Genomic DNA, 16,675 nt, shown 5'->3' on the forward strand with positions numbered 1-16,675 from the left:
GCCGCACTCAGCAATATTCCAGCTATATGACGACGTTCTGTAAATAATCCAGTCTGGACCAGACAATCCAGCGATTGACAACATGTGCATCGATCCACGCAATTGGGATCGATGACATGCATCAACCAAGTCAGCCAGCCAGATCACCCGGCCCGATCCCGTTATTCGCCTTTTCAGTATGGATGAATTGTTATGTTACATCTTAACAGTATATCTGGCGACTATGCTTGTTGTAAGAGGCGACTAACGGGATCGGGTGGTCAGGCTTTGGATGATGCATGGCATCGATTGCTCATGTTATGAATCACTGGTTTGTCTGGTCCAGACTCGATTAGTTTTACAGAACGCCGTCGTATAGCTGAGTGTGGCGTTACACGACAATCCCGATCAATCATCATCATATGAACTTAAACCAGTCAGTGTTTCAAGTAAACCACTTTCCACAACAGTTACTGATAAAAAACAGTACATAGAAAAAAACCATCATCATGCTCAAAATTACTATTCTTTGAAAGAAAGAAATACAAAAATAGAAAACTGACCATCAAACAAGAGATGAGGAATCTCCGTTATTGATTAGTCCCGGTATTGAAATGTTCTCCAACTAAGTGATTATATTTTGTGTATGTGTATCTTTGGTTGTGACATTGATTTTTTTGCCATATAGAGCCCTTAGAGCTTTTATTTACATTATTATAACCAAAGTATTAAAATAATTTGATCTATTACTATTAGTATGTACATCTGCCAATGTTGGCAGTTTTGATACTATTTCCACATGTTTACATTTGTGCCAGAAATTGCTTCCATTTCCTTCGATCTACTTTTCAAATAAAGACCCAGGTTAGAATAGGTTTTCAGCAACCCATGCTTGCCGTAAGAGGCGACGAACAGGATTGGGTAGTCAGCCTCGCCGATTTGGTCGATGCATGACATATTCCAATTGCGTAGTTCGATGCTCTTGGTGTCAATCACTGGATTATCTGGTCCAGACTAGATTATTTACAGACCGCCGTCATATGGCTGGAATACTGCTGAGTGCGGTGTTAATCAAGAAACTATTCTAAATAGACCTACCCTAAGCAAATGTATCAACAGCATTAAATAGTCCAATTCTCAAAAAAATAATATTTTTTTCCACAACAGCGTTGTGTTATTTGTGTTTAATATAATTATGCTTCATCATGCCTTTCAGTAACATCATGCGTTTGTGAGGCATCACATATGGCATGGGAACTTAAATGCACTGTATCAATGTTTTCTTGTAATATTATACACATACACTTGATATTCATGTCTACATTGTGGCAGGGCTAACCAACATCTCCCGTAACCTGATACTCAAATTCCTGTTCACTGGATGCGTTCTGGCGCTACATTCACAACAGATATGTTTAAAGAACGTGAACGGTGAAATTTACTTTCCCAGGGAATCCATCTGGCGGGGGCACTGCCCTTGTCAGGAGTATCTGATAAGATCTCTGACTGCCTGAAAAATGACTCTAGCAGGATACTCTGCTTGGCGATTGATGCTCAACAGTCGAACACAAATGTTCAGGATGTGCAACATGAAAACGATGAATGCAGAGCATCAACATTAGTCTGTCTTACAGACCCTGATACAGATATATCAAATTCATTCCAGCAAGTCCATAATCTTTGGCAAGTCTAGATTTCTGCAGTATCAAAATGAAGAGTCTCTGGGCTCCTCTTTATTATCTTTTTATGAACATATAGTGTTAACTCATGTCGGTGCTATGCCGACGATCATAGCACTAGTGGCACCAGTTGACACTATGGTGAGTCAGTTATATTAACAAAGATAAGAGAATGGTCTGAAAGACGTCTACTTACTTTGCTGGCTTTGAACTCGACTGTTTCCCTCATGGGCTCCCGGCTAGCTGATTGGCTGGGAGGATTTCCGGGTCCTGCTGCTTCCCGGGCACGGGCTGCGGCTCTCGGTTATCTTCGGCAGTAGTGGCGGACATGGCCGACCACCACACTCCCCCCTATTTACAGGAACCTGACGTCTTCTGGGACCTGCGGCGGGGTAGGACCCTATATTCTGCCCTGGTAGACCACCGGGATTTTCAGAGGTTATGACGTTTCATCTTCTATAGAGATATCCACCTCGGAGTGCCAAAGCTCTTCAGGACTAGTAAACACTTCTTAGATCTCCATTTTCAGCTTTAATTTTCCGACCTGGATTACTTCTCGGAAATCTTGGACGCTTCCCAAGTTTCTATTCTCAATGGAGGTCCTCCAACCAAGATCCTTGGACATCTTCCAAGTTTCTATTCTCAATGGGAGTCCTCCAACCAAGATCCCTGGACATCTTCCAAGTTTCTATTCTCAATGGGGGTCCTCCTACCAAGATCCCTTGCCCTCTGTCCTGGACAGAACTCCACGCCTGTACGTTCTTGTTTCTTGTGGCCGGTAAAAATACCGGGCCCCTGGATCTTGCACCGGATGCCCAACAAAAATGCCGGGGTAAGATGGCTGCTCACTGCCCAACAAAAATGCCGAGCTGACATCCCGCAACTCTAGGGGATCCGGTAGATGGCCCTGGCGTTGCTGGTGGAGCAGCGCAGGACCTCCTCAACCGGAACCCCTCGGGCCTGGGCCACGAGCATGGCCACATCCCCAATCCTGTGGGAGGTATTGATACCCCCTCCCCCAGGGCTGAGATGAGGGGAGTCTGTCTCCAGGAGCAGTCGATTCTGAGGAATCGACCGCAGACCCTCCTTTTGCCACCTGTCAAACCCCTTCACCAGGGAGTTGACGCTGAAGTAAGTTCTGGGGCCAGCCAGGCAGTCACATCACTGGCTCTCCCAGTGAAGCTATGGAGATGAACCACCCGGGTGGGTGATAACTTCTCTTTGACTAGCCTGAGGGCCAACCCCTGTACATCCGATCCGTAGGGGTCACCCTTACTCCCCCTCAGGTGCAGCATCAGGATTTGGTCGTCCGTGGGGATGGTGATAACCTTCCTCAGCACCTCTTCCTGGCGGGCCCACGTATGCGATGGGGTCGTCCTGTCTAGCCCTACCTCTCCCAGGGCTCTGACGTTTGGGGAGGACGTCAACAGGTCCACTAGTTGTCCCAATTGTTGGTGGTCAAAGTCCCCCGCGTGCTTAGGGTGAACTCCCACGGCGACCTTCCACTTGGGGTCATTGTCGACCCGGCTGGACAACGTGGTCACCGGTGACTTGGCCCGGTCCACCAGCACCTTCCTGGTCAGGTACTTCTCAGGTACCGGCGCTCCGTGGATTAGGATATCCTCAATTGTACATGTTCATCTACATGCTATTTATTAGTCTCTCAGACACACTCTCTGAATCACATTATTTGCCTCCACCCTAACTGAACCTGTAATGCTATACCTCCAAATAAAGTAAGTCCAGACATCTGAATCTCAATATCCCATATTACGGGGCCCTTTATCCATTTTTGCTGTGATTTTTCTCTTTAGCACTTTGGAATAGCAGAAAGGAAATCATATGACACTAAAGTGACACATTGTTTTCACACAAATATTTATCCACTATTCATACATCATAATATTTGAATACAACATCTTGTGTATATGTTATTGTCCTGAAATCTATTTAAATTACTCATTTAATTCATTAAATCCATTTACATTTTGTCATACATACTACTTCCTCCTCACTGAAAAAATCAGTAAGTTAATAATTGTATTTACACAAAGTCATTAAATAGTCTTGATACAACAATAAAACTCATCTCTATTTGATAACATATATTTGTAACAGTCGAAATCACTGTTATTTGGACATAGTTAATGCACACGAATATATTGGGATAGTAATTCTGTTTGTATGTGAATGTTAATCTTGATCAAATACAATCCTGTATATTTCTTTGCTTCACATGGATACCGTTCCCAAATAAAGATTTATGCGCAAACACTATGTGTTACACTTGCACAGCGTATGTTATGTAGTGTCTATATAAGACTTACATCAGGTGTCCATGAATTGGGTAAGCATGGCCTGCTCTACTGGTATGCCTCCTCATTCACACAACTTAAATGACTATAGGTATTGCCTGTGAGTGTCTCAACATTCTTAAAAAAGGTTTTCATGAACTCACTTTAAGATGTGAGAAGATTTAGATTTTGTGAATCAGGCTAACATCTATCGCTTAAGTGGGGTTGAAGTCAATTGCCTCTTTTTCCTTCGACCTTTCTGTGGTGTTACATCCATTTTCCTCTTTGCATTTTCTTCTGTAGCACATAACTGGTTAGCAGTCATATGAGATTCTGGCCCAAAGTTGTATTCTATTTCACCAGTTGCTGTTTGTCTAAAGCAACGTTCCTTCGAATACTCTTCAGCAGGCTGATCTTCAGTATGTCTATGATCAGTTACCAAAGCCCTGTATCATCATGGGCGATCTAAATGGGCACAAACCTCTATGGGGAAGTCCAAATACAAACAGTAAGGGAAAACATTCAGAAAACTTCCACTGAATGTCTTTTTGATCCATGTCCTGACTTTGTTGTTGACGTCTTTTCTGTCCATCGTCATGTGTCTGATTGAAGGAATCAATCAATGCCATTTGACGAGAGGCCGACTCTATACTGGATCCTGCTCGCAAACCTTTGATTGCATCTTTTTGGTCCATTTCTCTCTTTGTGTCACAGGCAAAGTTTACATTACTGTTTCCAATTGGTGTTGAATATAATGTTTCCTTCATTCTCTGATGAAATGAACCAGCATTGTAATGCTCTGCAAGCAGTCTTGTGCAGAATGGTGCATACGAACTGGCGCCATTGACAAATGAAAAGACAAGTGATGATTTCACTGCATTTAAGAGGAGGTCATATCCATTTTTGCCACCCAAACTTTCTGATAGAGATACAGCAACAACTTCATGACAATGGGACATCATGTCATAGTGCAGAGAAAATGTTGCATTTGTTGATTTTCCTTCATTTTAAAATCTTTTCGATTTTGATTCCCATCTTGAGGCATTTTCTACTGGGTTCCGAGTGACTTGATCTTCAAGAAACTGCTGTGCATCTTCAATTGGGATAGTCTGGAGGAACTTCATTGCAAAGGCAAGTTGAATGGCTTGGGCAATTCGGCAGATATTTGCTGTTGCAGTATCTATATGGTCAGCTGTTACCAATTTGGACCATTCACTTCTGTCCATGTCTCTCATAACCATCAGTAGTTCAGTGAGACCAGCATTCTTGTAAGCAGTGAAAAGGGTATTCACCTTTGATTTTCTAAGATGCAATAATGGGAACTCTGGCAAAAATTGCTTGTATTTCCCTTTTTCCTGAAGAAGTTTTAATAAATTCATGCCAATTTTGTTATCAGGTCCAAAAAGAATTCGATCACAGCTGTCATCGCTTGAATATATTCCAAGTTTGATCAGGATGTCATCCAAAATGTCACGAAGTTTGTTGATATCGTCATCTCTGCCTGATTCAGGAGGTGGGTGTCTTGTCAAAAGTGCTGGTGGTGTCTATTTGCGGAAACCAAACATAGTTGTGATTTCATTTTCAAATTCATGATTTGATTCTCCTTGTTTCTTGTCGTCAGAATACATGCTGAGGTCATCTAATGATTTTTCCAAAGCAGAAGCTTTAAAACTAGAAGCAATTGCCTCAAGATCATCTGGAAAACCATCAGGTGCTTGAATTAGGGTTGATTCCTGCAAGATTTCTTCCAATGTTTCAGTTCCATCAGTCTCCGTCAGATCACTGGTTGCAGGCAACTGAAAGAAAAAAAACATATTGTAGTAGATGTACATTTCTAAGTTTAAAAACACATTTCATCTATGATTATTTACTCAATTTATAAATGAATGCTAAATATATTACCTTCTCTGGTTGAGAGATGGATTGACATTCATCTGTTTTGTGTTACGTTTGACACAAAAGAACAAACACATATATGTATATATATATCTATCTATATCTTGCATAACTTTTAACGATCTTCACACGCGGATATTTCCCCATGTACAGAGGCGGTGAAACATCTCATAAACTTCACTCTCATTCCCATCAAGATTCAAAATGGTATTGATAGCTTCGTCTTCGGAAATTTTGGTTGTTGCTTTGCATGGACAATTTGTTGTGCCGTCACATATGTTGACATGCCACAAATCAATTTCAATGCTGTCTTTTGGCATTCCTTGAAGTGTGATCGGTAACATACACAGCTGCTTTGATCTGCTTTCGCCAGGGACTGGGTCATTACGGTTTTTCAGTCTGACCAAAATGTCCAGCATCAGTATGACATGACATTGTCTCAAGTTCACGGATGTGCTGTACTTGAGTGCATGCTGTCTGATGAATTATTGTAGTAGCATGTATCAGTCAGTGCTCTTTCTTTAAGACTCTTTTCTGCTGTTTTCAAACTGGTCGTACATCCAAAGTTGCTGGTTATAGAGAACAAATTGTTTATGCTTCTATAGTTCATCAAAAGTTCATCTGTTGTACTCTGTTGCAACACACCGATGTGACGTCGGTTCAGAGTGTTGAGAAGAACGTCATAGCAACTGTAGAGTCTCTCCAACTTCTTCTTGAACAACTTCTCTCTATCAGGTGATTTAAAACAGCTATCTTATTAATGAAAACTTCAAACAACATCTGGACATCAAGTGGCACATCAAGGAACCATTCTTCTTTGATATCAAAGTTTGATGCTGACAGAGGATTTGGCAGCTTGAAGTCAAAGCATGATGTACACCTGGTAACATCTCCATAGTCTTCAGTACTGCTGTCATTGTCATGAAAAAGATCTTCACTACGAAGGATGTATTCATTCAGTCGTTGAAGCAGTATGTCATCATGAAGGTCCCATTCTCAGGCTTGAATTTGTCGATGGTGTCTGGTTTAAAACATTTGATCAAATGACATTTCAATCCATGTGCGTTATTTAATGTTGAAAGAATCAGTGCGTTATTTAATGTTGAAAGAATCAGCTGTATAATTCCTGATTTCAACTGCAGTTCCGTGTCACTGTCACAAAGTTCCACATAAACATCAACACAATTATTGGTGTCCTGGCACTGACATTGTACACATAGGATACAGCTGACAACTCTTGGAAACACATTTTCAACTTCTGACACCAACTGTTCTTCAATTACAGTTGCTTGGTGGCGCTTTGTACCTACAAGTTCAAAACCGTCATTTACTGTGAATGACACTTGTCTCAGACGTCTGTGACGTATAGTATTTTGTGCACCCTTCAGTAAATTGTCACTAATGCGTTTAAGAACTTCAAACGAGTCCAAGAACTCCAATCGTTTTATAATGCTGTCCTCAAAGTTTACTGTTTCATATCGCACATCTTTCATAAAATGATATTCAAACAGACATATTAATTCCCATTCTTTTTCGGAAAATTATTGTTGATCTTCCTTTTGAAGAAAAATGAGTTCAGATTGATCTAAACTGAACTGAGCTGAATTATCAAAGTATTTCCTAATTTTGAGAGTGTGTAAGTTTTGAATATAGCTCATGAATTGTCCTTGTCTTGTCTTTCCGAAATATGTTTTTATGAGCGTTCTCTGCTAAATCTTTACAGCTGTTGAAATCATCGCAGTGACAGAATATATATTTCAAAGCAGATAAAGTACTTATATGAGTCACAGATCCATTACTGTCTTTTCTTGTTCTGTTTGGATGTGTCTGCTGTAACTATGATTCAGTATTGTCAACAAGTTTCTTTCAAACGCTAGCCATTTGATATTCATTAACATAAAATGTCTACACATAAATGTGTCTGATGTAACTATGATTCAGTATTGTCAACAAGTATCTTTTCAAACGCTAGCCATTCGATATTCATTAACATAAATGTGTCTGCTGTAACTATGATTCAGTATTGTCAACAAGTATCTTTTCAAACGCTAGCCATTCGATATTCATTAACATAAATGTGCATGCTGTAACCATGATTCAGTATTGTCAACAAGTATCTTTTCAAACGCTAGCCATTCGATATTCATTAACATAAATGTGTCTGGGGAACTATGATTCAGTATTGTTAACAAATATCTTTTCAAATGCAAACCATTCGATATTCATTAAGATAAATGTGTCTGCTGTAACTATGATTCAGTAATGTCAACAAGTATCTTTTCAAACGCTAGCCATTCGATATTCATTAACATAAATGTGTCTGCTGTAACTATGATTCAGTATTGTCAACAAGTATCTTTTCAAACACTAGCCATTCGATATTCATTAACATAAATGTGTCTGGGGAACTATGATTCAGTATTGTTAACAAATATATTTTCAAATGCAAACCATTCGATATTCATTAACATAAATGTGTCTGGGGAACTATGAATCAGTATTGTCAATAAGTATCTTTTCAAACGCTAGCCATTTGATATTCATTAACTTAAATGTGTCTGCTGTAACTATGATTCAGTATTGTCAACAAGTATCTTTTCAAATGCAAACCATTCGATATTCATTAAGATAAATGTGTCTGCTGTAACTATGATTCAGTAATGTCAACAAGTATCTTTTCAAACGCTAGCCATTCCATATTCATTAACATATATGTGTCTGCTGTAACTATGATTCAGTAATGTCAAAAAGTATCTTTTCAAACGCTAGCCATTCGAGATTCATTAACATAAATGTGCATGCTGTAACCATGATTCAGTATTGTCAACAAGTATCTTTTCAAACGCTAGCCATTCGATATTCATTAACATAAATGTGTCTGGGGAACTATGATTCAGTATTGTTAAGAAATATCTTTTCAAATGCAAACCATTCGATATTCATTAACATAAATGTGTCTGCTGTAACTTTCATTCAGTACTGTCAACAAGTATCTTTTCAAACGCTAGCCATTCGATATTCATTAACATATATGTGTCTTGGGAACTATGATTCAGTATTGTTAACAAATATCTTTTCAAATGCAAACCATTTGATATTCATTAACATAAATGTGTCTGCTGTAACTATCATTCAGTATTGTCAAACGCTAGCCATTCGATATTCATTAACATAAATGTGTCTGCTGTAACTATCATTCAGTATTGTCAACAAGTATCTTTTCAAACGCTAGCCATTCGATATTCATTAACATAAATGTGTCTGCTGTAACCATGATTCAGTATTGTTAACAAGTATATTTTCAAACGCTAGCCATTCGATATTCATTAACATAAATGTGTCTGCTGTAACTATGATTCAGTATTGTTAACAAGTATCTTTTCAAACGCTAGCCATTTGATATTCATTGACATAAATGTGTCTGGGGAACTATGATTCAGTGTTGTTAACAAATATTTTTTCAAACGCTAGCCATTCGATATTCATTAACATAAATGTGTCTGGGGAACTATGTTTCAGTATTGTTAACAAGCATCTTTTCAAACGCTAGCAATTCATTCTCTTAATATGCTATATCCTTGGTCACTACAATTATTCTGTATATTTCGTTAACAACATCAAAACAATCACTTTGAAAGACTTTGACTTACCTTTGTCAGCCGGACAGTTTTTTCAGTGTTTATATCTTCATTCGGAGAAAATGCTGTACAAAATACACCGCGAGCACACATACACAGAGATGGAACAAAGAGGTCAGTCAGCCTCCAAGGGTGACAACATGCAACGCAATACAGTACTGCTCTGTCCAACCCTTCCCAGAAAAAATCAATTACCCCCACACATCTCTTCCTCTTGCCAATCCCCATCCCCACTCCAATTACAACCTGGATGTGGTCATTCTTAATACAAAGTGACAGAAGTATCAACAAGTGGATAATACAAGAGAAAAGATAAGGCCTCCTGGTGACAGGTTTACGACCACTAGCAGAGATCTTCAGAACGCTCATGGCGAGCGGTTCTGGGACCATTGTTCCCGGGACTGATTAGCAGTGTCACCACAGTGTTTAAAATTGAATTACAAACTTGATCATGCTGGTGTGAATGAATTGGAATTGATGAGATGATAATTAAATTTATTCCTTATTTTGCTATAAAGAAATTATCAATAATTATTTATCAGTGACTTTAAATGAAGATTGTATGGTTTTGTTGCATTTTGATTTGATAAAACCAAAATCTGAATCAAAGGTCTAAGGGATGTAAGAACAGCGGGTCAGTAAAAACAAAAGCTATGACCTAAAGAATTTCTTGGTCAGTCTACCACAAAACTGTATAATGCATATCCAATTCAGCAAGCCCTGCTTGTCGTAAAAGGCGACTAACGGGATCGGGTGGTCAGGCTTGCCGAGCTGGTTGATACATGTCATCGATCCCAATTGCTTGGATCGATGCTCATGATATGAAAAACTGGATTGTCTGGTCCAGACTCGTTTATTTACAGACCGTCGTCAAATAGCTGGAATATTGCTGTGTGCGGCGTTATTCAACAAACTAACCAACCAACCAGCAAGCCCTGCATAGTCAGAAAAATGTAACAAACAACCAGGTGATCCATCTACTTGTTTATTTACAAGTCTGCTAACGGGGTGTATTTACTCATTGATAAGATAGCTAATTAGAGATGGTCCAAAACAATGTGCTCTGTGTTGAAACAACGTGCTCGGCTGGCTGGCTAAAACAATGGAATTGGCCTGAGCGCGAGATGGAGTGATAAGCAGAGCATTTTGGGATTTCCCACGTAAATAGCTAATATTTGAATAAATATGCCTCCCAGAACATTAATGATGTGAATTTGAACACAGTTATAAAAGTAATTTGTGTTCTTATTCCGGTTGAGCAAACTACTCTCCATTGGGAGTAGCTGCTGCCTTCTTTTGTAAGGCCTTAAGGATCCTCTCTTTTCTTTCTCCGTCCCTGTCAGGGGCATAGCGAAACCACAATTTTATCTGATCTTCTATATCATTTTTTGTTTTCTGGACCAGTGGGTTCTTTCGGGTGGCTTCTGCAACATAGTTGACATGATACAAGCTACTGAAATCTATAACACTGATTCGTAACATAAAAGTGTTAATTACTTCACACAAACAGTTCCATGCACTTTTATGCTGGTAAATGTACAAGGATTGCGACGTTTTACACTGAAAGACTAAAAATGAATGTCACGTTGTTTCAAGTTGTTTTCAAGACAGTTTCATGTCTTAGCAATTATCAAGAAATATGTTGAGGCGAATTAAGATTGAAGCTGTACTTAATAATGATATCATCCTTAAGTGGCATGTCTTTAAAGGCCCTCTTCCCGGATGTCCCTTTCCAATTTATTTGTTTTGCAAGCTTTATTGTTATGGCCGCCGACAGGACGCGTCTCACCGTGTCTGCAGCGGTCATACCCCCGATGACACCAAGTTGTCAGATCTATAATATGTATAACATGCATGGTATAGTTACAATTACATTTTCGTATAATGGAGACAGCTTTTATAGAATTTATTGATGAAATAACATAACACGAACGAACGAACATTTATATTTGAATGAAGTACAGTTATGGATTACGAATGAAGTCAAATTAATATTGTATGAAAGCCTAACTGGGTTGGGATGGTTTGCGTTTCCTTTAAAAAAACACGCTTGTAGAAACATTGAAAGTAATTATGTTTTATTCTAGTTTATATAAATTATGACAATACGGAAATTATCTAAAAACTTAAGCTGCCGTGATGCAGAATTGAACACGTATTTTTAATCATGCCTTTGTTGTAGGATGTAATAAATATAATTAAGACCCATTGAAATCGTATTATATTACAAATGACGTTTCACAATTTAAAACAATGGGCTGGAATACTTACCACACTCCTGAATAGAGTAGCATCCGACAAAGAAGTGTTTGCCTCCTCCAGGTCTTGAATATTGTCTAGAGGCAGGTCTAAGGACGGTTGCTCAGATGTTGATTGTACTGGAGCTGACATCATTAACAACAACTGGTTAAGCGGTCTGTTGTTTTCCATCGTGGTCGCTGTGTTGGTTTCGATGGCTCTGATTATTTGGACAACCTCTGTTTAATAGAAAAATAGGAAAAAAATATATATTTCAAAATTGTTCGTGATATATTGTTCCTTTATATTTCCACAATACTGCAACATTAACATGCTTTGGGTTATTTGAGGTTAGTGATCAGCCCAAATAAAATGGAATTGTATTTTAGCATCATACATGTCAGTTACTTCTTTCTATATACGGGGGCATGGGTGGCCAAATCGCCTGCAGGCGTCTCAATTCACAGTGCAGAGTTGCGTCCCTTGGGCACGCCAGAAATCTATGCGTGTGGGGTCTGATTCGTTCCGATTATGTTTCTTGGTTTGTGGGCATCATAGCCGTGTTCGTGGGTTTAACAAAAGTGGTAACGTCTTGGACCTGCATCACTTCGGGCTTTACTCCCACATCAAGCTGACACGCCGTGATATAATTTGAATATTGTTAAAAGTGGCATTCTACACTACTCACTCACTCACTCATTCTTGTCATATATCGTCATCGATTATTGCAGGAAATACCATTGATAAATTTCTTACCTCTGCTGGTACCTACAGATGTCAATGAACCTGTTGTTCTTGATGGAAAACTAGTTTGCAGTCGGGCTGGTGTACTAGGGAAATCTGGCATTGGGCTGCATGAAGAGGTTGAAGGTGTCACCAGTCTCGCCCCGGTTGCTGATAGCCCAGGAGATGACAAACTGCTGTCTGTTGTGGACGTTGTTAGGCTTGAGTTAGAAGTAACATGCTCCCTTTGATGCGCCGATTTCCTTGGAGATCGTGCAGAACCAGGGGTTCAATATCAACCTCAGTGGGAACAGGAGGTGGTGTTGGCAGCCTACTTATCATGCCACTCCTTTCCATAATTTTGGTCTTCATGGTGTGGGTATGGGGTTGCCTTTCCTCTTCGTCCTCACTGTCACTTGCGTATGGAGCGACAAGCAATTATCAAATTGAAACCATTTTTCTACAAGAAGCTTTGGCACAAACTGCTGAATGGACAAAACATGTATATTCAATCATGTAAAACACTATGATAAAGACAATCACAACGACATACATTTCAGAAACAGAGAATTATTTACGGCATATTCAGTTTTATTTTATGTCTTTAAAATTACTGTCAAAGAAGAAAAATATGTATCTGACAGTATTATACTTTCTTTTCCTTGTATCTGTCTGTCCCTCTTCCTCCATCTCTGTGTCCAAGTTGAGATGTCTCTTCAGCTTGTGGCAACTAGCCTAGCCTTGTCATAGGATGCTAAAATATAATATATTGACAGGTTTGGTCGTCAGATAAAATGTTAATGTCATCATGTATACTAGATTATTATAGAAACTATATAGGTATATGATTAATGAAGAAAACTTTAAACTCGGTTGATCTATTTTGGAATTGCTTAATATTCTATACTGATACCAAATACAATATGTAAAAAAATGTTACCTTTGTTACCTACTAGTACATCAGTTATGATGGCATTGAAGATCTAGGCTTCTATTTTCCTAGTAATATATATAAAGTAACTTACCATGCTCGTACATGATGGATGTTGCATAAATCTTCCAGGTATCCTTATCTGGTTTGGTTGAAGATTTTACAGCTCTGTCCATTTGATTGGAGTTCTTGTATTTCGGCCAGTAGCAGAACCTATCCCCTTCCAACCACGTATCAGGAATAAGGCTGATTTCATCACTTGTCAAGAACTTCACAATGTAGTGCATTTTCCTGTGGTAACATTTGTCATATAAATCCACCAATATACATAGTGTAAACAGGTACAGTCTCAGATACTTACATATAACTATACCTCAAGTTGTTTCTTCATGTCAACTCAACATGTAATTTATTTCTCACTGTGCATAACGGGCATTGCTAAGAATGAATCATGTTTTGGTAAAAGAACATATTTGCATTCGATGAGTGTCAATTTTCCGACAAAGATTCGGCGTACATATTACATTGCACTTACTTTGTGTTTCTTGTACATTCCTCTTTCGTCTACACTTCAGAATCTCTATGATCAACAGCCAAAGCGCTGCATCATCATGGGTGACCTAAATAGGCATAACCCTTTGTTGGGAAGTTCAAACACAAACAATAAGGGGAAAATCCTTGAAGATTTTTATTTCTGACAATGATATGTAAATTAAATGATGATTCAAACACTCATTTAGCACTTGATCTTTCAATCACAGATTCAAACCTTAACAACGAATGTGAATGGTCAGTTCACCTGTGCAAATTAGATGTGCAGTCTGGGTTGTTTACATAAGAAATAATGTCAACTAAACTGTGCTTTGAACAAAGTTTTGATTTTGTGTTTAAAGCCAAAATTTGATGGTCACTAGTCTGGTTTTCAGTGGCCACATAGGTTACTTGATGGCTGCCAGAAAAGGAGTTTACCGAACACCTGAACAAAGTGGATTGTTGTACATTGCATCAGTTGATAAATTAAGTTATTTAAATTTGTTCCTCTGTATTTATATGTTTCCCTTATTTCCACCATCCTGGCTCGCATGTCCTTTGTGTTCTGAGATTTGATATGATCGCAAACTCTGTTTGCATCTTTCTGCATGTCTGAATGGGATGGCGGAGGTATATTAGCGCTCATACTCTCACTTCCAATTGGACATTTTGAGGGGCCTATCTGTAGTCCAGTATTGGCAGTGGAAGATCGACGTCACCTTCTCACCTCACTACCCTCTACCTCTTTGTACAGTTTACGGTACTCTGACAGGTAGGTACATATATTGCATTGAACTCTCACTGTCCAGTTAAGTCCCCACTGCTGTTCATTGTCCATGACAATGACCCCCTTACACATTGGCGAAGTCTTGGCGTGCTGGCGGAATGCCTCATTGTACAATTTGTCAGGCTCTCCAATATGCAACAAGTGGTAAACATCAGCAGCAGCCCTGCAGATTAAAAACAACAACATTGTCTACTTTGAAATAACTCCAATACTAACCTTTTAAGTATGTGGTAGATAGATTTCTGATTTATATCCATGGCAGATCAAATGTTCTATTTCTATCCCCCTCAAGCCCAGTTTTTATATGGTATTGAACACACCACTCACATGTATGTGAATTTGATCCATTACTGATCCAAAGAGCTCAAAACTGTCCATAATATTAAACGTTTATGAAGTGGCCTCATTAAAGGACCAATACTTCAACTTGGTAAGTTTATCCACCCACATCATTTAACACTGAGCATTTTGTATTCTATGCAAGTTTTTCAAAGTCTTGGCCAAAGGAATATATAGATTCAAGTGTTGTTACCTTTCACTTTTAGTTTTCAGGGAACTCGCATCCTCCTTAGGGGTGTTTTCTTTCCCTGACCTCAACAGACGGTACGGTTCACTTGTTTATGTTTGAACTTGCTGGACACCAGTCACCCCTACACTGCACACTTTCTTATGAAGCTCAGTTCTCAATCTGACAGTTTTTGGCACTTTAAAGTGGCTTTGCTTTTCATTGGGGAATATTTAACCTGAATTCCAAGCTTTATGACCCGCTTTAAAAAATCTTTTCAAATTCTTTTGATGTCTCCCCAGTAGATCCAAGATGCTGACACTATGAATTGCTATCTCTTCACAACTCCTTTGAGCCTCTGGACATGGAGGTTACTCTGTCTGAATATGCTTATTCTCGTCATGATATGGCCGATGTGACGTTAAATTTCAACTCACTCACTGTACAGGACAGTAGGAGTAATTCTTCGTCACGTTCACGTGAGGGATCTCCAATCGAGCCTCCATGACTCAAATGTCCAATATGATACAATGGAATCGCAGAGGACGGAGATGAAATACAACTATTAATACGGGATTTTAAACCATCGGAAAAATGTCTCCAAGAGACATATCTCAAACATACAGATAACTTTGCCTTAGGGAAATATAATTGTCATCACTCCTTTTCGCCTCCAGGCGATAAAGCTACTGGAGGTTCTGCTATATTGGTCAGACATGACGTCATTCATAGCGCGGTTCCTCTTAGTACAAATCTTCAAGCTGTTGCCATTCGGCTTACTTTGCACATTGCACTTACTTTGTGTTTCTTGTACATTCCTCTTTCGTCTACACTTCAGAATCTCTATGATCAACAGCCAAAGCGCTGCATCATCATGGGTGACCTAAATAGGCATAACCCTTTGTTGGGAAGTTCAAACACAAACAATAAGGGGAAAATCCTTGAAGATTTTTATTTCTGACAATGATATGTAAATTAAATGATGATTCAAACACTCATTTAGCACTTGATCTTTCAATCACAGATTCAAACCTTAACAACGAATGTGAATGGTCAGTTCACCTGTGCAAATTAGATGTGCAGTCTGGGTTGTTTACATAAGAAATAATGTCAACTAAACTGTGCTTTGAACAAAGTTTTGATTTTGTGTTTAAAGCCAAAATTTGATGGTCACTAGTCTGGTTTTCAGTGGCCACATAGGTTACTTGATGGCTGCCAGAAAAGGAGTTTACCGAACACCTGAACAAAGTGGATTGTTGTACATTGCATCAGTTGATAAATTAAGTTATTTAAATTTGTTCCTCTGTATTTATATGTTTCCCTTATTTCCACCATCCTGGCTCGCATGTCCTTTGTGTTCTGAGATTTGATATGATCGCAAACTCTGTTTGCATCTTTCTGCATGTCTGAATGGGATGGCGGAGGTATATTAGCGCTCATACTCTCACTTCCAATTGGACATTTTGAGGGGCCT

At 39.0% G+C, this 16,675-nt stretch overlaps 1 protein-coding gene and 1 pseudogene across 1 annotated transcript; both read right to left on the bottom strand.

Moving 5' to 3' along the window:
* Positions 1–2,543: 2,543 nt before the first annotated feature.
* LOC139461383 (uncharacterized metal-dependent hydrolase YcfH-like) lies at positions 2,544–4,647 on the bottom strand. The gene is made up of 3 exons (XM_071242989.1): positions 4,434–4,647; positions 2,901–3,261; positions 2,544–2,796 (listed from the first exon to the last, which is right to left on the bottom strand). The coding sequence occupies exons 1-3, from the start codon at positions 4,645–4,647 to the stop codon at positions 2,544–2,546; spliced, it is 828 nt and encodes a 275-aa protein (XP_071099090.1).
* A 6,102-nt stretch (positions 4,648–10,749) lies between these two features.
* Positions 10,750–13,665, bottom strand: LOC139460868 (uncharacterized; annotated as a pseudogene).
* Between the last annotated feature and the right edge of the window lie 3,010 nt (positions 13,666–16,675).

This window comes from Haliotis cracherodii, unplaced genomic scaffold (assembly GCF_022045235.1).
Source record: "Haliotis cracherodii isolate W230 unplaced genomic scaffold, xgHalCrac1.p SCAF_14, whole genome shotgun sequence".
NCBI lineage: Eukaryota > Metazoa > Mollusca > Gastropoda > Lepetellida > Haliotidae > Haliotis > Haliotis cracherodii.